The 26,525-nt window shown below is 45.9% G+C and overlaps 2 protein-coding genes across 3 annotated transcripts in view; one reads left to right on the forward strand and one right to left on the reverse strand.

Annotated features, from left to right (window-relative positions):
- Positions 1 to 26,525, reverse strand: part of LOC310796326 (transmembrane protein 150A) — a 243,518-nt gene that overhangs the window by 81,882 nt on the left and 135,111 nt on the right. The window lies entirely within an intron of this gene.
- marchf8 (membrane-associated ring finger (C3HC4) 8) overlaps positions 1 to 26,525 on the forward strand; it is a 121,969-nt gene that overhangs the window by 72,582 nt on the left and 22,862 nt on the right. For both annotated transcript variants that reach the window (XM_083658191.1, XM_083658192.1), the window contains one exon: positions 13,558 to 13,608. In XM_083658191.1, the coding sequence (XP_083514317.1) occupies positions 13,558 to 13,608 (51 nt within the window). The remainder of the gene's footprint in view (positions 1 to 13,557; positions 13,609 to 26,525) is intronic.

Raw genomic sequence — 26,525 nt, forward strand, 5'->3', positions numbered from 1 at the left:
CGCAGGCTGCTGAGTGCTGCTAGCTATAGCTATAAAGGAGTGCTCAGTGGCCCGCAGGCTGCTGAGTGCTGCTAGCTATAGCTATAAAGGAGAACTCAGTGGCCCGCGGGCGGTTTATTTGAGCCTTTTCTGGAGGCTGTGACAGAACCTGCTCGACTCCACTACAGTACTGTACGTGCTGAACAGAGTGGGCGGTTTAGAACCGACCTCTATTAACAGACTCAGGCAGCATTTCCTTCTTAACTATCGCCATTGTGAAGGTGGCTCGTGGCGTCTGTGCAGTATATATGCTTATAATTGGTTTGGTGTGTGTGTGTGTGTGTGTGTGTGTGTGTGTGTGTGTGTGTGTGTGTGTATTTGTGCCTCTGTGTGTATTTGTGCCTGTGTGTGTGTATTTGTATTTGTGCGTGTGTGTGTGTGTGTGCGTGTGTGTGTGTGTATGTGTATTTGTGCGTGTGTGTGTGTATTTGTGCCTATGTGTGTGTATTTGTATTTGTGCGTGTGTGTGTGTGTGTGTGTGTGTGTGTGTGTGTATTTGTGCCTCTGTGTGTATTTGTGCCTGTGTGTGTGTATTTGTATTTGTGCGTGTGTGTGTGTGTGTGTGTATGTGTATTTGTGCGTGTGTGTGTGTATTTGTGCCTATGTGTGTGTATTTGTATTTGTGCGTGTGTGTGTGTGTGTGTGTGTGTGTATTTGTGCGTGTGTGTGTGTATTTGTATTTGTGCGTGTGTGTGTGTGTGTGTGCGTGTGTGTGTGTGTGTGTGTGTGTGTGCGTGCGTCTGAGTGAAGGGTTATGTCACCAGGGGACCTGAAGGCTCACAGCACAGTTCATTAGGAAGAAGCACTGCGCCCAGCTAATTATTTGCGTCTTGACTTTTAACGTTCACATAAATAACAGCTGACGTCATCATGTGGAAGAAGACAAGCCGAGGTGCAGCTAATGAGCAGAGATATGGTTTCACACGCATCATCTCACCAAATCTCTCGTCATCTCTCCATCACAAACTCTCTTTCTCTCTCTCCATCTCAAACTCTCTCTCTTTCTCTCTCTCCTTCACAAACTCTCTCTCTCTCTCTCCATCTCCAACTCTCTCTCTCTCTCTCTCTCTCTCTCTGTATGAGCAACCCCCACACGGTTTCCTTTATTTCTCCATTTCTCTGTCTCTCTCATCTCCCGTCCCTCAGGGCCAGCAGCCTCTGGTGTTGTCGGATCTTCTCGCTGTTCTTCGCACTATTTCCCCTCTTGTTCCTGCTCTTAATATTAAACTCTCGTTAAGCGAGTCTAGAGACGTCCAGGCGGGGGAGGAGAGGAGAGGAGAGGAGGGTCACCCAGGACTTCTCCGCATGGCAGCAATGCGGAAAAAATCTGACGGTCACTGCCTCCCTCTCTCTCTCTCTCCTCCTCTCCTCTCCTCGCCCATCATATCCTGTTTGGACATGCTGATGCAATTAGGCCTCAGAGATGAAGAGAGATGAGAGACAGATAGAGTGGAGGAGCGAGGAAGAGGAGGGAGGGCAGGGGGAGGAAGAGGAGGGAGGGGGTGGAAGAGGAGGGAGGGGGGGGGGGAGGAGGGGGGGGAGGACCGCAAGCTCACATCCTGCTGAGAATACAGACTGATAGACTCACTCACTCACTCACACACACACGCGCACACACACACACACACACACACACACACACACACACACTCACACACTCTGTGGGTGTTTCCCGCACAGAGACACAACACCGTGTTATATCCCTAATGTTTCCTGCCTCTCCTGCAGTCCTCACTTTACAGCCTACCACAGTTTGATGTGGTTTTATGAGACACACACACACACACACACACACACACACACACACACACACACACACGTAAACACACACACACACACACATAAACACACACACAGACAGATGCTGCAGGCTGACACCGTGGGACTGAGGTTTTGCTGACCCGCTCCTCATCCTGTCCAGCCTGTCTGGTATAATATGAAGGAAACAATAAGCATCGATCGCAGCACCGTCACATAAGACAAATGCAGACAGGAGATATTCAACTGCTCCCATGGGAAACCAGCCAGTCAACTCCCGGTTATTAAAGAAAATAAATATTTCGCCACCCTGCGCCTTAGAGCTAAGAGTGTGCTAAGACGTCTGTGCACAGCTATAGCGCCTCCTCTCTCCCAGACGCTGTTGGGCTAAGTCTGGTTAGCAGCGCCTCCTCTCTCCCAGACGCTGTTGGGCTAAGTCTGGTTAGCCCGTCTGTTATGTGGTGAGTCCAGAGTACTGCACATAGTTGGGATGTCTCATCTGGTTCTGCTCTCCTGCCCAGCTGCCCGCGCTCAGCGCCCAGTCAGTCTGCGTTTCCTCCACCAGGGTGACAGACGCAGGAAACCACCGACACGCCAGCTTCCTCTCCCATGGAATTCTTCCTAGGGGACGTTTGATATACGACCCTGCTGGGAAGGGGGGGGGGGGTGACCTGAGAGGAGGGAGGAGCCGGTCGATACGATGTGCGCTCAAGCATCTCATTCTTCTCGCTCTGACGTCTCTATATTATATCTCCTGGACTCTCTCTTCTCTGTGTGTGTCGCTCAGTGTGCTCAACTCAGGGTGCTTTCTCACCGGGGACCCCCGGGGGGGGCGGAACTGAGCACACGTGTCCCCAAATTGAGCCCATGCAGGTGCAGATCGTTTCACGAGTGTGAACATTGCGTTCCGTGCCCGGGCGTGGGACAGCCAACCGTGACAGGGTCCACTTTGAAAAGGTGGTCTGGGGAACGCTTTGGCGTGCCCGGGCGGGGACGGAACGCTTTGGCGTGCCCGGGCGGGGACGGAACGCTTTGGCGTGCCCGAGCCCCGAGGGGACGGAAGACTTGCGAATGTGAACGTCAACCGTGCCGAACCACATAGGCAACACAGTGGATTTACAGAGGAGAGAGAGGAAGAGAGAGCCGTGAAGAGCTGATTCCACTAACTACCCCCCCCCCCCACACACACACCCCCACACACCCCCACACACACACACATCCTTCTCTGTAACTACCTCCCCACACACACACCCCCCCCCCACACACACACACACACACACACACACATCCTTCTCTGTAACTACCTCCCCACACACACACCCCCCCCCCACACACACACACACACACACACACACACACATCCTTCTCTGTAACTACCTCCCCACACCCCCCCCCCCCCCCACACACACACACACACACATCCTTCTCTGTAACTACCTCCACACACACACACACACACACACACACACACACACACACACACACACACACACACACACACACACACACACACACATCCTTCTGTCTCCATGAATGTGATTGATCTAATTGCGTCCCCGCTCACCTCGTTAGCCGCTGTCTGATAGCTATCATCCATTTATCTCTGTTTAAGTCTCTCCTCCCCTTTCTCCACCATGCCTCTCCTCTCCTCTCACTTCTTCCCCCTAACTCCACCATGCCTCTCCTCTCCAGTCCTTCTTCCCTCTAACTCCACCATGCCTCTCCTCTCCTCTCACTTCTTCCCTCTAACTCCACCATGCCTCTCCTCTCCTCTCACTTCTTCCCTCTAACTCCACCATGCCTCTCCTCCCCTCTCACTTCTTCCCTCTAACTCCACCATGCCTCTCCTCTCCTCTCACTTCTTCCCCCTAACTCCACCATGCCTCTCCTCTCCAGTCCTTCTTCCCTCTAACTCCACCATGCCTCTCCTCTCCTCTCACTTCTTCCCTCTAACTCCACCATGCCTCTCCTCTCCTCTCACTTCTTCCCTCTAACTCCACCATGCCTCTCCTCCCCTCTCCAGTCCTTCTTCCCTCTAACTCCACCATGCCTCTCCTCTCCTCTCACTTCTTCCCTCTAACTCCACCATGCCTCTCCTCCCCTCTCCAGTCCTTCTTCCCCCTAACTCCACCATGCCTCTCCTCTCCAGTCCTTCTTCCCTCTAACTCCACCATGCCTCTCCTCTCCTCTCACTTCTTCCCTCTAACTCCACCATGCCTCTCCTCTCCTCTCACTTCTTCCCTCTAACTCCACCATGCCTCTCCTCCCCTCTCCAGTCCTTCTTCCCTCTAACTCCACCATGCCTCTCCTCTCCAGTCCTTCTTCCCTCTAACTCCACCATGCCTCTCCTCTCCTCTCACTTCTTCCCTCTAACTCCACCATGCCTCTCCTCTCCTCTCACTTCTTCCCTCTAACTCCACCATGCCTCTCCTCTCCTCTCACTTCTTCCCTCTAACTCCACCATGCCTCTCCTCTCCTCTCACTTCTTCCCTCTAACTCCACCATGCCTCTCCTCCCCTCTCCAGTCCTTCTTCCCTCTAACTCCACCATGCCTCTCCTCTCCAGTCCTTCTTCCCTCTAACTCCACCATGCCTCTCCTCTCCTCTCACTTCTTCCCTCTAACTCCACCATGCCTCTCCTCTCCTCTCACTTCTTCCCTCTAACTCCACCATGCCTCTCCTCTCCTCTCACTTCTTCCCTCTAACTCCACCATGCCTCTCCTCTCCAGTCCTTCTTCCCCCTAACTCCACCATGCTTCTCCTCTCCAGTCCTTCTTCCCCGTCTCCTTATGATGTCAGCTAATTATTAACAGGAGATGATAAACACTGTGTACTTTGCACCTTTTCCATAGAAAAAGGTTGCCACCTAAAGTGACTCTTCCAGCATAACACCAGTGTAATGGTAAATGGTCTGCATTTATATAGCGCTTTTATCCAAAGCGCTTTACAATCAGTAGGTAGTCTACATTCACCCATTCATACACCGATGGCGGCAGGCTGCCACGCAGGGTGCCTACACACCATCGGGAGCAATTTGGGGTTAAGTGTCTTGCCCAAGGACACAACGACAGCAGCTGGGAGGGAGCGGGGATCGAACCGCCAACCCTTGCGTCATTGGCCGACCCGCTCTACCTCCTGAGCTAAAGCCGCCCCAGTGCCTTTTGGGTACATAGTAATTAGGTGAACCAATCTCCTTTAGTAGGGCCGGGCAATATATGAATATCATGATACGAGACAGAGACTAGATATCATCTAAGATTTTGGATATTGTAATATGGTGATTTGACATAAATGTTGTCTCTTCCTGGTTTGAAAGGCTGCATTACAGTAAAGTGATGTCATTTTCTGATCTTACCAGACTAGCTGTTGTATGATTGGACTTTACCCACTTAGTCATTATATCCACATTACTGATTATTATTGACCTAAAATCTCATTGTGTCAATATTTTTTGTGAAAGCATCAATACTCAGGGAAGGAAACCCTGTATTTTTATTTTATTTTATTTTTATTTTGTTTTAATAAACGTGCTTGTGACATCTCGCTTTGACTTACAACTGACCATTGAGCCCACTTCATAGAAAATACAGAGATATATATTATTGTGTATCACCGTTCAGGCTAAAAATACAGAGATATGATTTTTGCTCCATATCGCCCAGCCCTACTACACCTTAAATATGTTCTTATAGCCCAGTATTGCTCTATTTTGCATTTATGGTGCCATTGCTATGCACTGAAAAATGATTGTAGTTTCCATTGGAGGCCGGCGTCCATTTTAAAGGACTGTCCTCTGCTCAGCTGGGACGGGGAATGATGTTGCTTTCATACATCCTGCCAATCATATCCGTCACAAAGCATTGTTTTTTTTCATACTTATATTAAACAGTTGTGCATTGTGAAAGTAGAGTCTGTGCTTCTCTAGTCTATGAGTCAGAGAGGCTGAGGTTTTGGCTAATTGTGTCAATCTGCTGTGTCTTGAAAGAGGACATGAAATATTTTTATCATATGACTCTAGTTCATTTGCATTTCACCTCAGACAGGACAGCACACTGCTTTCAAGTCTGAAATTGAACTAGATTTGCTAGAAAGATGAGCAACATTTCAGCTTTTCGCCGACTAGGGCGCTTCGTATTAGGTTGATTGTACAGTAACAGTACAGTAGTAAGGATTTTGAAGGTTTTGATCAATCAAAACAACCGCAATCCCAAGTCAGAAACACAACAGCATTATGCTGTGAGCCAGTTAGGATTCAAAAATCTATACTACATCTGTATCCGTGACATCATCAAGCAGTGCCCTAGTTAGCAAAAAGGTGAATTAAATCATGAGAGACCAGTGGGTAAGATTTAACAAGCAAACTTTACTCAGCAAAAGGCATGACAGCTAAGTTTGGCGCAGGACTCCATGATATAACAAAGAAAAATGTACAGGTGAAAGGTTCGCTAGCTTGACAAGCAATTCTCTCACTTGAGACCCTAACCTCTGGGGCGAAATCCCATTTGTGACTCATGTCAGTTCTCTGTTGGGATTGTAACTGTTGCTCGCAGGCGTGCACAGATATAGTGCTTCAACAGTCTCTGACTGTAGCTGTGTGTTTTGTAAAGCCGCTGACCTCCAACATACACCTGAACACCTGAACACCTGAACACCTGAACACACACCTGTCTGTGCGCTGTGCTCCACACTGCCTCAGGCAGGAAGCTGCTGTGAAGTGATGCAGAAAGCAGGAGGAAGCACAAGAGGTGAACTCAGTCATATGGAATTTGTCAAGAAAATAAGAGAGCTATTTACTTCTGGCTGATTTCATGTCTTTTTCCAATTTAGTGGCTCCCTCTGTTCATTGTTTAGTCGTCTTTCTCCATCAGGCCTGCAGTTATTGTAATCATCAACTGCTGTTAGTTGACTATGAATGGCCGTGTTAATTATTTGACATATAAAGAATAAATGTTTACTGGAGTTATTTTGTCCTGTTGGTAAATCTACTGTAGTGCAAGAAATTAACTCTTCGGGGATTGTTTGCTTTCATTACGTTTACCGGTAAATGTAAATAATGAGTACTTTAATTAATATATATTTGAAAAAAGAAAAAAACAAGAATGAAAATCTGAGAATATACAAGTAGATTCACTTATAGTGAACACAAAACGAAGCAAAACAGCCGAACCAAAATGTTATATATTCTGCGACAAGATCGGTGACGCTTGGAAAATGTGCTCATATTGTGGTTTGAGTCGGTCACAATCGTTACCATCTGCCCGCTTTAAGATGGGGCCAGTGATCTGTCGTGTGCGTTTAGAGATACAGTCCTGTACATCTCTCCCACGGCTTACAGTCCACGCTGCACAGCGTCATCAGAGATAGTACTACAATAGTGCTAGTAGTAGTAGTAGTAGTAGTAGTAGTATAGTAATAGTAGTATAGTAATAGTAGTATAGTAATAGGATACCGCAGGAATGACGTATTTTTGTAGGTCAACTCAGCTAGTCTAAAAGAGGATTTTGGTTAAATGCATGAGATAACGTCTGTGCTTAACAAAAGTTTATGAAACAGCGAAGTTTGTGTTCAGCACAAATGAGGACCACTTTGATGACTTTTGACATGTTTTCTGAACATCACGATATACAATAGCAATAGTGCTGTTGAGGATAGACACGTTCTGTGGAACGGACACAGACATCATCGTGGTTAAATTCACAAAGGCTTTATTTGAATGTAAAAAGAGAGGTGACCGCTTGTCCTCGGTGCGGGCTGAGCCCTGAAAGACACAGCGAGCGACCAGGCCATACATGACTCCTTCTCTCCACTCTGTCTCGCTCTCTCTGTCTCTCTCTCTCTGTCTCTCTCTCACTCTCTCTCTTCTTCTTTTTTTTATATATTTTATTTTACAATTTTCAGCACAAAACAGAACAGAACAACAGGCTCAAAACAAAGACAAAAACAAAAACATACATATATCAACTTTTCAGCGTGCATAGTGATAGCAGCCACGTAAAGTGTCAATGTGCTTGCAGGAAATGTGCGTGGGATCCCGCGCAAGGGGTCCATAAAGAGTCAGCCAGGCGAGTCATCGGTCACCTCTAACCTCGTCCAAAATAGGCCAGAAACGGATCCCAGACCTCAGAGAATTTCTTAAGTGAATTGATCCTCAGAAACCGGAGTCTCTCCATATGTAGAACTGAAATCATGTCCGTCAGCCACAGCTGGAAGGAAGGTGAAGAGGGGGACTTCCACTCCTTCAGAATAAGTCTCTTGGCGACAGTCGTCCCCTGTGTCAGGGACTGCTGCACAGCCGTAGGGAGGAACAGCGAGGATTCTGAGCAGCCGAAGATGGCGAGTTCTGCCTCTGGCTGAAGGGCTACTTTGTAGGCCTTCAGAGTACCAGTCAAATATCTTGGCCCAGAATCCGGAAAGTAAAGGACAAAAGCAAAAAGCATGGGGATAGTGTACCCTCTAACACCTGACACCTGTCACATAGCGGCTTCTAAGCCTGTCTCTTCACAGGCGTCAGTCTTCGGGGTCCAGTGTGGAGCCTTGTTATCAGAGGCAGGGTCTGTTCACGGGCCCACAGGACAGGTGGAGACAGACAGACACTGTGACTGTGAAACCTCAGAACCTCCCCATCACAATTATGCATGAGCCCCGGAGATAAGAAGGCCTTTTATAGTCTCCCAGCCAGGCAGCGGCTCAAGGTGACTCCCATAGCCTATAGGTAACACACACTGTGGGAGAGAGAGGGAGAGAGACACACACACTGTGGGAGAGAGAGGGAGAGAGACACACACACACTGTGGGAGAGAGGGAGAGAGACACACACACACTGTGGGAGAGGGAGAGAGACACACACACTGTGGGAGAGAGAGGGAGAGAGACACACACACACTGTGGGAGAGGGAGAGAGACACACACACTGTGGGAGAGAGAGGGAGAGAGACACACACACTGTGGGAGAGAGACACACACTGTGGGAGAGAGAGGGAGAGAGACACACACACTGTGGGAGAGAGAGGGAGAGAGACACACACACACTGTGGGAGAGAGAGGGAGAGAGACACACACACTGTGGGAGAGAGAGGGAGAGAGACACACACACACACTGTGGGAGAGAGAGGGAGAGAGACACACACTGTGGGAGAGAGAGGGAGAGAGACACACACACACACTGTGGGAGAGAGAGGGAGAGAGACACACACTGTGGGAGAGAGAGGGAGAGAGACACACACACACACTGTGGGAGAGAGAGGGAGAGAGACACACACTGTGGGAGAGAGAGGGAGAGAGACACTGTGAGAGAGAGAGAGAGAGAGAGAGAGAGACACACTGTGGGAGAGAGAGGGAGAGAGACACACTGTGGGAGAGAGAGAGAGGGACAGAGACACCCTGTGGGAGAGAGAGAAGAGAAAGAGGGTAAGAAAAGAGTGGAGACTGTATCCATCTGTCCAGAGCCGTGTATATAGAAGAGTCACGACATCTCCATTCACTCCAATGGACCAGTTTTTTACTCTCAAGAGTTCCAGGAAGTAAGGTTCTGGATTAAGCAGCACTGTCGAGTTGCAGCAAAATGGACAGTTTGTGTTGTACTCTGAAAGTTTTTTTTTTTTTTTTTTAGAATCAAATTGTACATTATCAACTTTATTTTAGCATTCAAAAGTAGCGCGAGACCCCTTCCTGGCTGTTCATTGGCTAATGAGTCATGCATTTTGGTCCTCCGCCGACGCCACTCTCTCTCTAGAGGACACTACATCTGTTTAATTACCCCGTCCTGTTGGACTCATCGGCCCATCTGCGGCCTCGCTATTTTCCCAAACCTCCCGTCTCTGAATAGCAGCTTTTTTTTTGGGTCCATATTTGTCTCTGAGGCTCGTCGATTTGTCTTTTGCCGTGTCTCTGCATCTCTCTTCATGCTGAATTCTTATCCCGTCCAACAATCTGCTGACAGTTGATTTCCTCGACACTCGACAAACACCACACACGCTTAGCGCTACAGTACATGTATGACACACACCACATCCACAGATTGCAATCTGGTGGCAGAAACCGCATGTTAACGCCAGGTGTAAATGGCCTCTCTTGACACACCACATCCGCTTAGCGCTGCATGTATGTAGCATTTTGCCATGAGAGATAATGAAAATGGAGATACAGGAGGAAAGCTCCACTTGTAAATCAGCTCTAGAACGTATGGTGAATAGTTAGTTGACTTGAATAGAGACCTTGCTTTACTATTAGCAGCGAGCTAAGAAGCTTAGAAAGTATAAATATATGGTCTTTGAGAAGAGAGCGCGCCGTCTGCTATTGGTCCGTGATCTGCGTGCTGCGCAGTCACTGGACAGACGACCTGTCAATCACACCCCAAAACATGTTCTTTTTTTATTGTCTATTTTACGTGAAATGGGACCATCATTTACAAACTGACCACCATGCTGTATTGAAGAAGACTTGAAACTAGCGATTCAGACCATAAACTGATAAAGGAAAGTGTTTACCGAGGCCATAGACCAAGTGAGATTGTCCCATTCACTTCCATGTAACCCGACTTCCTTTTGCAGCCAGTGGAGTCGCCTCCTGCAGGCCATTCGAAAGAATGCAGGTTTAAGTTCTGCGTCGGCTTCACAACCGAAGCTACCAGCTAGCCCACTGGTAAGAAGCATAGAGGAAGTACGATTGGGGACGTTACAGTGTGTGTGTGTGTGTGTGTGTGTGTGTGTGTGTGTGTGTGTGTGTGTGTGTGTGTGTGTGTGTGTGTGTGTGTGTGTGTGTGTGTGTGTGTGTGTGTGTGTGTGTGTGTGTGTGTGTGTGTGTGTTGTTGCATGTGTGCACAGATATTTCTATATTTTCTATGACTTTGTTTGAAAACCTTGCTCGGCCATTAGAGAAAGAAAACTACTGATGAAAGCGTGCAGAGTATTTAGGTTCTTAAGCTTCTTCTGTGCTCCTTCCTTCATCATGTGTCTGTCAGACTCTGCCTTCAGGTCATCATGTGCACCGCAGTGGTCAGGAAGTGACTGTTGCATCTCCTGGAGGGAAGATGTGGGGGGGGAGGCGACCCGGGGGGTAATGGCTATGGGGATAATGGCCACCACAAGCCTGCAGCTGACATTTGAGTTGATCAAAGTGAGAGGAAATGCTGACATATACAGCACACACATACAGCAGACATTTTTCTGTTTCCTGTGTGTTCCTCTGATAAGATGTCAGCTCTTTGCCTCATCAGATAATGGGGGGGGGGTGTTTTTTCCTCCAAGCCAAATCGACTGTCGAGAATTAGGTGTGTGTGTGTGTGTGTGTGTGTGTGTGTGTGTGTGTGTGTGTGTGTGTGTGTGTGTGTTTCTTCATAGTCGTGCATTTATCTGCCCAGTGACCATAAATCCATACCATACCATGTCTGCTCCCACTGAGATGACAATGATGTGATGTTGGCATGCCACTAAGTACAAAGGGCGTGTGTGTGTGTGTGTGTGTGTGTGTGTGTGTGTGTGTGTGTGTGTGTGTGTGATATTTCATTGCAAAGAGAGATCTGGGTTAGTGTATTGAAGATGTCATGTTGTCAGTGGATGAATGAGTGTGGGAGTGCATGTGACCGCAATACATATGACTATCTTCTGGTGTGTGTGTGTGTGTGTGTGTGTGTGTGTGTGTGTGTGTGTGTGTGTGTGTGTGTGTGTGTGTGTGTGTGTGCGTGCGCGCGCGCGTGGGTGCGCGTGGGTGCAATCCTCTTGGTACACGAGTTTTGGCGACAAGGTTAATTTGCTCCATGTTAGGACAAGCATGGCGCAGGCACCAATTACCTGCTGCCAATATAAGGCTTCTTAACAGCCAGCAGAAAGTTCTCCTGTCTCTTCACACCAAAGATCTGTGTGTGTGTGTGTGTGTGTGTGTGTGTGTGTGTGTGTGTGTGTGTGTGTGTGTGTGTGCGTGCGTGCGTGTTTAACGCTGTTCCCACAGAGCAGCCTCCCCCCTCCTGTGAGCGCGCTGCGCGGGCCCGTTCCTCTCTGAAGCCGCACGGCCTCGTCAGACTCTGTGTGAACTCTGCATTATGTAACGATGATTGATTTACTCGTTAAGGAACCACGCGAGGCTTTAGAACCAAAAAGGAGAGCAGTGCAACAGCCCAGCGGCTGTTTCTCACAGTTCCCTGATGAAGGCCAAACACACTCAGTGAAAAGCTACCAACCTGAACATAAATATGTGCAAAACTTGGCTGGTTGGTTTTGCTACCTGGGTCAATGATACAAAATAAATAGTTTTGGATGGCATTTTGATTTGAGAGATTTCAAACATCTCCGCCTCGAGGGGCCTGTGGTGAGCTGATTAGAGCGAGAGCAGCTGTTCCTGCTGTCATAACCTACGATCAGATGTCTTTGATATGTCCTTTCATATCAAACACATTTGATCATTTTTGCAGATTCAGCACTGCTCATATTCTGTTTCACAGCGCATGACCTCTGTGTGTCGTGTCTGCAAATGGCTGCTCTGCCTGCAAGCGTCAAATATGTATAGTGAGTGAGTGAGTGATGAGTGAGTGAGTGAGTGAGTGTGGGCGTATATTGGTGTGTTGCCAAACAGCTGGCCATTCACTATTCTCTTCAAATGAACAGTATACACCATATGCCAGTTCTCAGTTTGCAATATGCATGTGTTGATGGGAGAGCTCATGCTGTCTGGTCGTGGCTCATGTGTTGATGGGAGAGCTCATACTGTCTCGTTGTGGCTCATGTGTTGATGGGAGAGCTCATGCTGTCTGGTCGTGGCTCATGTGTTGATGGGAGAGCTCATACTGTCTGGTCGTGGCTCATGTGTTGATGGGAGAGCTCATACTGTCTGGTCGTGGCTCATGTGTTGATGGGAGAGCTCATACTGTCTGGTCGTGGCTCATGTGTTGATGGGAGAGCTCATACTGTCTGGTCGTGGCTCATGTGTTGATGGGAGAACTCATACTGTCTGGTCGTGGCTCATGTGTTGATGGGAGAGCTCATACTGTCTGGTCGTGGCTCATGTGTTGATGGGAGAGCTCATACTGTCTGGTCGTGGCTCATGTGTTGATGGGAGAGCTCATACTGTCTGGTCGTGGCTCATGTGTTGATGGGAGAGCTCATACTGTCTGGTCGTGGCTCATGTGTTGATGGGAGAGCTCATACTGTCTGGTCGTGGCTCATGTGTTGATGGGAGAGCTCATGCTGTCTGGTCGTGGCTCATGTGTTGATGGGAGAGCTCATGCTGTCTGGTCGTGGCTCATGTGTTGATGGGAGAGCTCATGCTGTCTGGTCGTGGCTCATGTGTTGATGGGAGAGCTCATACTGTCTGGTCGTGGCTCATGTGTTGATGGGAGAGCTCATACTGTCTGGTCGTGGCTCATGTGTTGATGGGAGAGCTCATACTGTCTGGTCGTGGCTCATGTGTTGATGGGAGAGCTCATACTGTCTGGTCGTGGCTCATGTGTTGATGGGAGAGCTCATGCTGTCTGGTCGTGGCTCATGTGTTGATGGCAGAGCTCATACTGTCTGGTCGTGGCTCATGTGTTGATGGGAGAGCTCATACTGTCTGGTCGTGGCTCATGTGTTGATGGGAGAGCTCATACTGTCTGGTCGTGGCTCATGTGTTGATGGGAGAGCTCATACTGTCTGGTCGTGGCTCATGTGTTGATGGGAGAGCTCATGCTGTCTGGTCGTGGCTCATGTGTTGATGGGAGAGCTCTGTCTGGTCGTGGCTGTTTGTGATGATGAAGTGACTGAAGTTGTCTCTTTGTTTCTCTCTCTTACAGAATGAGAAGCCTCTGGGTCATTCTGCCAGCAGGTCCAGCAATATTTCAAAGGTAAGCATGCACAGTATGTAGAGTATGGCATAGCTGAGTGACAGATGTATGGTCTCTCTTCAGAACATGTACTGACAAGGAGAGAAGGTAGAGAGAGGAGGGCTGCAGCTGTGTGACTGTGTGGTGGGCTGAACTGTGAAGAGAGGCACCGACAGAGAGGAGAGATAGATAACCTCATCTCCCTCTCCCCTCCCCTCCCCTCCCCTCCCCTCCCCTCCCCTCCCCTCCCCTCCCCTCCCCTCCCTCTCCCCTCATCTCCCTCTCTCCTCCCCTCTCCTCCTCTCTCTCCCTCTCTCCTCCTCTCCCTCTCCTCCTCTCCCTCTCTCTCCCTCTCTCCTCCTCTCTCTCTCTCCCCCCCTCCTCTCTCCTCCTCTCCCTCTCTCCTCTCTCTCTCCCCTCTCCTCCTCTCTCCTCCTCTCCCTCTCTCCTCTCTCTCTCTCCTGTCCTCTCCTCCTCTCTCCCTCTCTCCTCCTCCTCTCCCTCTCCTCCTCTCTCTCCCTATCTCCTCCTCTCTCTCCCCCTCCTCTCTCCTCCTCTCCCTCTCTCCTCCTCTCTCTCCCTCTCCTCCTCTCCCTCTCTCTCCCTCTCTCCTCCTCTCTCTCCCTCTCTCTCTCTCCCTCTCTCCTCCCTCTCTCCTCCCTCTCTCTCTCTCCCTCTCTCCTCCCTCCCTCCCTCCCTCCCTCCCTCAGGCCAGCCTCCTGCCTGTGTTGAGTGTGGCAGGAGAAGGTCACACTGTGTGCTCTCCTGAGCCTCTTAGGGGATATAAACCTCCTTACTTGTGCTAATAAGATGTCAGGGTCATCCACTTCGCCACGAGACCGCTGCGCCGGCACGTTTGAGCCGCTCGCTCTGGAAGTTATTGCACCCCAGTGACAAATATAACTATAATAATTTTGAGGATTATGATGAGTATAAAGGTTAAATGAATATTGTTCCTTGGGACAGCGAGCTACTCCCTGACTGTATATATAGCCTAGTTAAGACTACACTGACTGCTGATCCCTTGTAGAAAAAACACGTATTGATTGGTTGACTGATCAATTCATTGAATTGATTATTTAAGTGAACTCAGTGTTTGATTGGATGACAGCTTGCAGATATAGGTTTAGAAGTGAGTGTGCGTGTGCTGCATGTGTGTTTGTGTGCATATGCATTTCCTAATTGGAGAATTAAATTGGAAAAGTGGCTCTCTTTGAGTAGAGCAAAGTTAATTAATCTGTGCTGCGTCTGTCATCAGTCATGTAGCTTCAGACATACAGTGTAAACATATGCATATGCCAGTATGTGACCGCCGTCAATGTTAGGGGTGTCAAAATGAATCGTTTAATCGATGCATCGCGATGCGGAAGTGTAAATGAATCGTTGAATCGTTTATGTTAAAATTTCTGTTGACATTCAGATTTTTAAAGCACTTTCTAAGTAAAAAAAAAGGGACTTGATATTTATCTCACTGCTTGTATTAATTGATGAAAAAGTAGCCATGTGCAGTAATAATATAGAAAATTGAGGATTTGATACTTGTAGCTGCAATTCTTTGAGCTGTATGCATCGTGGAATCGAATCGTTGACAGATGAATCGTAATCGAATCGTGAGGCCAGTGAAGATTAGTCAATGTGCAGCACTTGAGAAAGCCTCGACTGTAACGTTGCGTTCACACTGCCATCAGCTCTGCTGGTGTGTCTCATAGGATCTATGGAGCCGTTACTGGATTCTGAAGAGGAGAATCATGTGCTGTGACATGCTCTGACATGGACTTTGTAATGTAGGGTGTGTCTGAAAGATCTGAGATCATATTTTTTATTGTTGTACTTGCTTTGTTACTGCACGCATGCACACACACACACACACACACACACACACACACACACACACACACACACACACACACACACACACACACACACCTACACACAGAGGTTACCGGGCTGGCCAAATGGTCTAAAAAAAAAACAGGGTTTGTGCTCACTGGAGGCTTGGTTTGAATCCCAGTTGTGAACAGCAGGTTTGATTGTAGTTAGCAGCAGTTACTGTGTGATTCCAGACTCATTGGACGCCCAAAGTTGTCATTGAATGTCCTTCCTGGGCCACCGTTCCTCTGACACTGTGTGTTTAATGATGTGATCAGGTGTACACAATGAGCACGCTTCCTCATTCTGACAGCTGTTGTTAATAATCACCAGTCTGCCTGCCAGCTGCTGTTTTCTCCTCCCCAGGCTTCTTAAGGCTAATACAACTGAACAACACATTTTCACTTTGTTTTCACATTTCCCAGGACAGTTCAGTCTGTCAGTCGGCCACTAGACAGTCTGTCAGTAGTCCACTAGTTAAAAGACAGGACAGTCTGTCAGTAGTCCACTAGTTAAAAGACAGGACAGTCTGTCAGTAGTCCACTAGTTAAAAGACAGTTCAGTCTGTCAGTAGTCCACTAGTTAAAAGACAGGACAGTCTGTCAGTAGTCCCCTAGTTAAAAGACAGGACAGTCTGTCAGTAGTCCACTAGTTAAAAGACAGGACAGTCTGTCAGTAGTCCACTAGTTAAAAGACAGTTCAGTCTGTCAGTAGTCCACTAGTTAAAAGGCAGTTCAGTCTGTCAGTAGTCCACTAGTTAAAAGACAGTTCAGTCTGTCAGTAGTCCACTAGTTAAAAGGCAGTTCAGTCTGTCAGTAGTCCACTAGTTAAAAGGCAGTTCAGTCTGTCAGTAGTCCACTAGTTAAGACAGTTCAGTCTGTCAGTAGTCCACTAGTTAAAAGGCAGTTCAGTCTGTCAGTAGTCCACTAGTTAAAAGACAGGACAGTCTGTTAGTAGTCCACTAGTTAAAAGACAGTTCAGTCTGTCAGTTAGTCCACTAGTTAAAAGACAGTTCAGTCTGTCAGTAGTCCACTAGTTAAAAGACAGGACAGTCTGTCAGTAGTCCACTAGTTAAAAGACAGGACAGTCTGTCAGTAGTCCACTAGTTAAAAGACAGGACAGTCTGTCAGTAGTCCACTAGTTAAAAGACAGTTCAGTCTGTCAGTAGTCCACTAGTTAAAAGGCAGTTCAGTCTGTCAGTAGTCCACTAGTTAAAAGACAGTTCAGTCTGTCAGTAGTCCACTAGTTAAAAGACAGGACAGTCTGTCAGTAGTCCACTAGTTAAAAGACAGTGCAGTCTGTCAGTAGTCCACTAGGTAAAAGACAGTTCAGTCTGTCAGTAGTCCACTAGTTAAAAGACAGTTCAGTCTGTCAGTAGTCCACTAGTTAAAAGACAGGACAGTCTGTCAGTAGTCCACTAGTTAAAAGACAGTTCAGTCTGTCAGTAGTCCACTAGTTAAAAGACAGTTCAGTCTGTCAGTTAGTCCACTAGTTAAAAGGCAGTTCAGTCTGTCAGTAGTCCACTAGTTAAAAGGAAGTCGGCTTGTGATTGGAAAGGTCACTGGTTTGACTCGCTGGACCAGTTGGGAATAGAATGAGGAGGTTTTTTTTGTAACACACCGTCACCCTGCAACTACTTCCCCTTCCCCGTTGAGCAGAATGTGATGTGTGTGACTACAAAAGATGATTTTCACATTCAGAAGTTGTGCTGGCGCTCTCAGCGGAGTGGAATGAACAGTTGTCATATTTTTAGCAGTGAATAAAATGTTCCCATTGCTGAAGAAATGTGAAATGTAGGTCAAGTTGAGCGTTCAAGTGGCAGTATGTCGTTAAGCTCCCGAGAAATATTCCACAAAGGTGCATTATATGTTACAGTAGAATAGTCAGAATATATCAAGACATTTGAGTTGTTATATACAGATACAACTTGTCTATATACAGTGTTTTCTGTTGCTAATGACGTGATCATGCTAATCACATTATCATGACATGTCTGTTTCATAGCTGGATAATGACCACGAGTCCAGAGCCAGAGTGAAAATAAGGACACTATAAACTCTGCATTGCATTGGTCTGCATGGCACTGACTGAATCCAATGTTGTCAGATCAAATCAAAAACCAATGCACTCCTACCAAAAGGTTGGCCTACTTAAAGACATCTCTCCTGTACTGTAGCTAACTATGTATTGAGATTCACATTCGAGTTGGTCTAAGAAGGAAAGATTCCCTAACGTCCATATTGTCACAGCTACACCATTGAGGTCATTCGAGTGAGAGAGCACAAAACATTGTCAAAGTCGTCAAAATGAGTTGATTCAGTCAAAAGAACTCCAGATAAGTAATGATAACAGTTATGATTCTTTGCTTTCTCAAACTGAAGTGTTGTTTCTCTTTGAAGGGCGTACTTTGTCCATGTTCAACCAGCTTTGTATCATGACTAAATCAGTAGTATGTAAATGAACAGTGTTTCACTTACCTCCATCCAGAGCTCCCAGAGCTCCTCGTTCATTCGCACAACTTCCTGGTCGAAATGATGTCATAATGATGTCATAATGATAGGGGTGTCACGATACACTCAGTTCACGATACGATACGTATCACGATACTGGGTTCACGATAACGATACGATACGATACGATTTTAACAATATTTTTTTAAACTTGAATAATGACAATATATGACTGGAAAAGTAGTATTTTATTTGAAATGCACAAATACAAAACATGCTGTTGTGGGAAATTGTTATTACAATAACAACTAGAAAAAACATGAGATTGGAGATAAGGCTTATCTTGAAATAGAATGAGTTACACCGTCACTTAGATTTACTTTGAACTAAAAGGTTTCTCAGCAGTATAAATTCTCATTATGCATCTTCAGTTTTTCTTCAAACTCAAACAACAAGACTTTTCTTAATCTATTTTTTATGCATGTTCAGTTTTTCCTGTCAAGTAAACAGTTTTGCCAGAAACTCAATTGAATGGTTTCTCTCCTGTATAACTTCTCATGTGTCTCTTCAGAGACTTGTTCAACTGAACTACTTTCCACACATTGAACTTCAACAAACAAAGACGTTTCTTAGTCTATTTTTTGGAAGATTTTTTTTTTTTTTTTTTTTTTTTTCCGCGATATGAGATTTCATCTCAACGATACATATCGTGACGTTTTACTATCGCGGAATTTCGTGGGACGATATATTGTGACACCCCTACATAATGATGTTTGGTCCAGGAAGCTCTGCGAATGAAAGTAGTCAAGAGTAAAACATTGTTCATTTGCATACGGTATTCACCTTATGCAGCCCCGCCCACCTGACGCATTGTATCACCACTTCCTGTTCAGGCTGTTTTACCTGCTCAAATTAGTCTGACTCACCTGGTCAAACCTAGTTTGAATATGAATTTTGAAAGTGTAAATACAATTGGAACTTCCAATTGTATTTACCCTTCCTGTTCGTCTCTAAAGCCAGACGGTCTCTTCTGAATAAGGTGAATATACTAGCGATTTTGTAATGATACAGATTGGCAGAGTGGCCCTTTAACAGAGGAGAAACGGTTGGAAAATATGCTTAGGTACTCAGTCACCGCTAGCATCCCTTCCTCAATACCTGATCTTGTGACACGCAGCAGACAGACTATTTTCTATACCCCTCAATTTTGCTGTCTGTCTGTCTCTATCTCACTCACTCACTCATGTGCGCGCACACACATGCACGCACGCACACACACACACACACACACACACACACACACACACACACACACACACACACACACACACACACACACACGTCACACACACACACACACTTATCTACCGACAAGAAAACAAATGATCCAGCTGAGGGAGAGAGATTGTTTGGTAAAGACTTTCTCATTGCCTCCATCATGGAGCTTGTCACTGTGGAAGATAAAGGGGTGTGGTCTGGGTATAAATAGCTTCATATATCGTCACGACAACAAATCCATTATGTCTTGTTTGTCTGCTCTATATTTGTTCTATATTGATTCATCCATTCAATAGGTTCCATCCATCAAGCTGTTTAGGAAGAAATGGCCTTGAGAAAACAAAGTCATTACAAAAGGCTGGTGTCTCTGGGGGGGGAAGTAAGGCTCGTTTGTAAAATGTAAGGAAGGTCACTGTGGTATTAGCCTATACAACAGCGCTCTGAAAGCTTTGTGTTAGCATGTTAGCATGTTAGCATGGGCTGTGTGGGCTGATGACTGCCTGTTGATGCTAGGAGAGGTCACGAGGCTTAGCTACAGCCGCTTCTCTCGTTAGCACAGGGAGCGCTGTGTGATGCCTCCTACACTGTTTTGGAACATATTAAAGCTCCTCCTCTGGTCTCTACATGAGGACTTCCTAGCTCCCAGGTCTCTCCTCCTCTGGTCTCTACATGAGGACTTCCTAGCTCCCAGGTCTCTCCTCCTCTAGGTCTCTACACGATAGTTCCTAGCCACCAGGTATCTCCTCCTCTGGTCTCTACATGAGGACTAGTTCCCAGGTCTCTCCTCCTCTAGGTCTCTACACGATAGTTCCTAGCCACCAGGTATCTCCTCCTCTGGTCTCTACATGAGGACTAGTTCCCAGGTCTCTCCTCCTCTAGGTCTCTACATGATAGTTCCTAGCCCCCAGGTCTCTCCTCCTCTAAGTCTCTACATGAGGACTTCCTAGCTCCCAGGTCTCTCCTCCTCTGGTCTCTACATGAGGACTTCCTAGCTCCCAGGTCTCTCCTCCTCTGGTCTCTACATGAGAGTTCCTAGCTCCCAGGTCTCTCCTCCTCTGGTCTCTACATGAGAGTTCCTAGCTCCCAGGTCTCTCCTCCTCTAGGTCTCTACATGAGGAGTTCCTAGCTCCCAGGTCTCTCCTCCTCTGGTCTCTACAAGAGGACTTCCTAGCTCCCAGGTCTCTCCTCCTCTGGTCTCTACAAGAGGACTTCCTAGCTCCCAGGTCTCTCCTCCTCTGGTCTCTACAAGAGGAGTTCCTAGCTCCCAGGTCTCTCCTACTCTAGGTCTCTACATGAGGACTTCCTAGCTCCCAGGTCTCTCTTCCTCTAGGTCTCTATATGAGGAGTTCCTAGTCTGGCAGCCCATTACTGCTCTCAGGAGGCACCTGGTCAGGCTGCTGTTTTGATGTTGACGTTTCACATTTTGGACCACAGAACATTCCTCCTTTGTTGTGATGCTCATGCTCGCAGCGTTGCCCATAATGAGACCAAACTTGAATAGTTTATTTTCAAAACGCTACATGTATCTATCCATTTTGGAGAAAATTGGCATTGCCATTACTTGCTTGCCAGTACTTAAAAAAACAAATGATTCTACATGATGACAGAGGATGTGCGATGACTCATATTTTTGATAGGAATCTGTGCTTTTCCTGTAAGCCAGCAATCACAGAGCAGATCAGAGAGCAGATTTCAGCTTCTTCAAATGGTGATACAGTAGATATCTCGTTAGGGGTTTTCAGTAGAGCCCAACCCATATATCGGTCGACCAATATTATCGTCCGATATTGGCCTATCACAGCGTATGTATGTTGTCCAATATGTGCCGGTAGTTTTATTTTGATTTTCTAAAGTTAGATAGGCAGCATTTTATGTATATTTGATCCTTTTTCTTAATTCAAGTTTTATACTGTGTGTGTGTGTGTGTGTGTATATATATATATATATATATATATATATATATATATATATATATATATATATATATATATATATATATATATATATATATGTTCTATTTGTATTTTTTATTTATGTACGTGAATATATATGTATATAAAGAACATTGGCTGATGTATATCGATATCGATTTTTTTTTTTACTCCCTGCTGTAATATTGGCATCGGACCTAAAATCAGTCTGGCCTTAGCTTTTGGTTTTCACCACAATAACAGTCTTTTGGATGAAGCTACTATTAGCACTACTAGCAACTTGAAAAAGGGAAGTGGATATTTTTTGTCCTCCAAAACCTGGTGCCTCTGCCCTCGTGGTGAAGCATGTCCTGTGGCTGAAGCATCTGTGCTGATTGGCATCTTGTGAAAGTTCACACGAGCGTAGCTGATGGATAGGCATGATTTAAGATGCTCTGTTGCTACCGAATCACCCTGATTAAGGCCATAAAAGCCAAACTGTGCTCGAGTCTCTCCAGAAATAATCACTTTTTATTTGACTTTCATCTTCTCCGAGAGTAGATATGATATCTGATCTGATCATAAATAAGATCTTATTTGGTGGTGGATTTTCCGTGCTTGGTGTCAGTGGAAGAGATTATAGGTCTGATTGAATTTGCCAGACGTCTCTGCTCCCTACTTTAACACACAGTGGATAATAATGGGTGTCTAGGATTGGCGGAAACGGCCTCCTTTCTCGGTCAAGCATCTAGACTTACGTGTCCTGTGTACGTGGTAAGCTGCAGTGATGACTCTGTGTACGTGTTAGGCTGCAGTGATGACTCTGTGTACGTGTTAGGCTGCAGTGATGACTGTGTACGTGTTAGGCTGCAGTGATGACTCTGTGTACGTGTTAGGCTGCAGTGATGACTCTGTGTACGTGTTAGGCTGCAGTGATGACTCTGTGTACGTGTTAGGCTGCAGTGATGACTCTGTGTATGTGTTAGGCTGCAGTGATGCAGTGATGACTCTGTGTACGTGTTACGCTGCAGTAATGCAGTGATGAATCTGTGTACATGTTAGGCTGCAGTGATGACTTCAGAGTCCAAACAGCCCTCGACCTCCACCATGACATGTGGCTATGTTGAAAGACTTGCTGTTCACACAGGGAGCGATGACATCAGAGTTGTGTCTGTAACCCGATTGGAATTGCAGGAATGAGCAGGAGGCATGCCTTCATGCCTTCGTGACACTCGCCACATTTGTTTGAACTTGTTTGTGTCAATGTAACTGGCAAGACCGTCACTTACGAAATGGATGGTTCAGGTTCTCAGCTCTGATTGGCTGCGCCAACATGTTAGAAAATGTTAGAACTACATAGCTTGTCAGAATAAAACAATGAAATGATTATTATCGTAATATGTATGTAGGCCTATTGTAAAGCAATGGAATGGAATTATTGTGGACTGAAGTGCAACAAATAAACAGCAAATCATTGTTATAAGATGAAATCCAAATCTAATTTTATTCAACTCTTTTTATTAGAACGGTGTCCCTTAGCGGAAATTCCCCCAGTGCAGTCATCACAGTGTTAGCTGTGCTTAACATGCACCCAGTTTATAGACATTATACACATTTGTAAATGTAGCTCACGCTAACATGTAGCCCCTCATGCTAACATGTAGCCCACGCTAACATGTGTAGCCCCTGGGTAGTTACAAGTTAAGCACAGTGACATCAGCCCTCATCAACATCACTTTCACGTCCCAGACTCATCAGAATTCCTCACCACGCTAACACACAAAACACAACGCTTTTAGACAGGCTGTCATCTTTTAGATGGCTTTCCTATTTTGTAGCCCTGTTCAGTGCTGTTTCCTTCACACAGACCACTCTTCCTGTTACATGTTAAAAGGTTCTTCTTGAATAGCCTCTAAGATCTGAGTGGCATCTCTCTCCAGGTAGAGATGGAGATGGGGAAGTTGATGCCAAGGAAACGGCAGTGAACGGTGTGAAAAGAGAGATGTGCATGATGACTAGGAAAATAGAAACGTGTGATGAATAGGAAAATAGAAACGTGTGTGATGATGAATAGGAAAATAGAAACGTGTGTGATGATGAATAGGAAAATAGAAATGTGTGTGATGAATAGGAAAATAGAAATGTGTGTGATGAATAGGAAAATAGAAACGTGTGTGATGATGAATAGGAAAATAGAAACGTGTGATGAATAGGAAAATAGAAATGTGTGTGATGAATAGGAAAATAGAAACGTGTGTGATGATGAATAGGAAAATAGAAACGTGTGTGGTGAATAGGAAAATAGAAACGTGTGATGAATAGGAAAATAGAAACGTGTGATGAATAGGAAAATAGAAACGTGTGTGATGATGAATAGGAAAATAGAAACGTGTGATGAATAGGAAAAGGAAGAGACCGTAAAACAAGTAGAGGAGAGGATAATGTATGCATGACGATAAAAGAAAGAGAAAGGTTAAATAAGTTATGAATAAATTACCATAAAATGTCCACTTCCTGCCTGGGCATTTGTTTGTTTGGGTAAACACAATGAACAGGTGTTGATTAAAGTCAGGCCGTGACATGAGACTGGCTTACATCTCATTTCCACATCAAAACCAAGAAAGCACAACTGAACTTTGTAAATGGACACATTTAAATGTAAATATACGCTGCTTATACAGTAACTCTATACCGTTTTCTGATCAAAAGGTCATAGTGGCGGTGTCATGGCTGCCTCAGTATCTGTAGGAAATAGTGTTGCGCACGGTGTAAACAATGTTTTGATGCTTTATTAGGCAGGGGCATTCATTTGTGTAAAGGTCCTTCTCATCAGAGACAGGCTGTTAGAGATGTTTCATACGTAGAAGGTCCTTCTCATCAGAGACAGGCTGTTGGAGATGTTTCATACGCAGAAGGTCCTTCTCATCAGAGACAGACTGTTAGAGATGTTTCATACGTAGAAGGTCCTTCTCATCAGAGACAGGCTGTTGGAGATGTTAGAAGGTCCTTCTCATCAGAGACAGGCTGTTAGAGATGTTAGAAGGTCCTTCTCATCAGAGACAGGCTGTTAGAGATGTTTCATACGTAGAAGGTCCTTCTCATCAGAGACAGGCTGTTGGAGATGTTTCATACGTAGAAGGTCCTTCTCATCAGAGACAGGCTGTTAGAGATGTTAGAAGGTCCTTCTCATCAGAGACAGGCTGTTAGAGATGTTTCATACGTAGAAGGTCCTTCTCATCAGAGACAGGCTGTTGGAGATGTTAGAAGGTCCTTCTCATCAGAGACAGGCTGTTAGAGATGTTTCATACGTAGAAGGTCCTTCTCATCAGAGACAGGCTGTTGGAGATGTTTCATACGTAGAAGGTCCTTCTCATCAAAGACAGGCTGTTAGAGATGTTTCATACATAGAAGGTCCTTCTCATCAGAGACAGGCTGTTAGAGATGTTTCATACGTAGAAGGTCCTTCTCATCAGAGACAGGCTGTTAGAGATGTTTCATACGTAGAAGGTCCTTCTCATCAGAGACAGGCTGTTAGAGATGTTTCATACGTAGAAGGTCCTTCTCATCAGAGACAGGCTGTTAGAGATGTTTCATACGTAGAAGGTCCTTCTCATCAGAGACAGGCTGTTGGAGATGTTAGAAGGTCCTTCTCATCAGAGACAGGCTGTTAGAGATGTTAGAAGGTCCTTCTCATCAGAGACAGGCTGTTAGAGATGTTTCATACATAGAAGGTCCTTCTCATCAGAGACAGGCTGTTAGAGATGTTTCATACATAGAAGGTCCTTCTCATCAGAGACAGGCTGTTAGAGATGTTTCATACGTAGAAGGTCCTTCTCATCAGAGACAGGCTGTTGGAGATGTTAGAAGGTCCTTCTCATCAGAGACAGGCTGTTAGAGATGTTTCATACGTAGAAGGTCCTTCTCATCAGAGACAGGCTGTTGGAGATGTTTCATACGTAGAAGGTCCTTCTCATCAAAGACAGGCTGTTAGAGATGTTTCATACATAGAAGGTCCTTCTCATCAGAGACAGGCTGTTAGAGATGTTTCATACGTAGAAGGTCCTTCTCATCAGAGACAGGCTGTTAGAGATGTTTCATACGTAGAAGGTCCTTCTCATCAGAGACAGGCTGTTAGAGATGTTTCATACGTAGAAGGTCCTTCTCATCAGAGACAGGCTGTTGGAGATGTTAGAAGGTCCTTCTCATCAGAGACAGGCTGTTAGAGATGTTAGAAGGTCCTTCTCATCAGAGACAGGCTGTTAGAGATGTTTCATACATAGAAGGTCCTTCTCATCAGAGACAGGCTGTTAGAGATGTTTCATACATAGAAGGTCCTTCTCATCAGAGACAGGCTGTTAGAGATGTTTCATACGTAGAAGGTCCTTCTCATCAGAGACAGGCTGTTGGAGATGTTAGAAGGTCCTTCTCATCAGAGACAGGCTGTTAGAGATGTTAGAAGGTCCTTCTCATCAGAGACAGGCTGTTAGAGATGTTTCATACGTAGAAGGTCCTTCTCATCAGAGACAGGCTGTTAGAGATGTTTCATACATAGAAGGTCCTTCTCATCAGAGACAGGCTGTTAGAGATGTTTCATACGTAGAAGGTCCTTCTCATCAGAGACAGGCTGTTGGAGATGTTTCATACGTAGAAGGTCCTTCTCATCAGAGACAGGCTGTTAGAGATGTTTCCTACGTAGAAGTTCCTTCTCATCAGAGACAGGCTGTTAGAGATGTTTCATACGTAGAAGGTCCTTCTCATCAGAGACAGGCTGTTAGAGATGTTTCATACATAGAAGGTCCTTCTCATCAGAGACAGGCTGTTAGAGATGTTTCCTACGTAGAAGTTCCTTCTCATCAGAGACAGGCTGTTGGAGATGTTTCATACATAGAAGGTCCTTCTCATCAGAGACAGGCTGTTAGAGATGTTTCCTACGTAGAAGGTCCTTCTCATCAGAGACAGGCTGTTGGAGATGTTTCATACATAGAAGGTTCTTCTCATCAGAGACAGGCTGTTAGAGATGTTTCATACGTAGAAGGTCCTTCTCATCAGAGACAGGCTGTTAGAGATGTTTCCTACGTAGAAGGTCCTTCTCATCAGAGACAGGCTGTTGGAGATGTTTCATACGTAGAAGGTCCTTCTCATCAGAGACAGGCTGTTAGAGATGTTTCCTACGTAGAAGTTCCTTCTCATCAGAGACAGGCTGTTAGAGATGTTTCCTACGTAGAAGGTCCTTCTCATCAGAGACAGGCTGTTGGAGATGTTTCATACGTAGAAGGTCCTTCTCATCAGAGACAGGCTGTTAGAGATGTTTCATAGGTAGAAGGTCCTTCTCATCAGAGACAGGCTGTTAGAGATGTTTCATACATAGAAGGTCCTTCTCATCAGAGACAGGCTGTTGGAGATGTTTCATACGTAGAAGGTCCTTCTCATC

The sequence above is a fragment of the Poromitra crassiceps genome, assembly GCF_964638095.1.
Source record: "Poromitra crassiceps genome assembly, chromosome: 22".
Lineage (NCBI taxonomy): Eukaryota > Metazoa > Chordata > Actinopteri > Beryciformes > Melamphaidae > Poromitra > Poromitra crassiceps.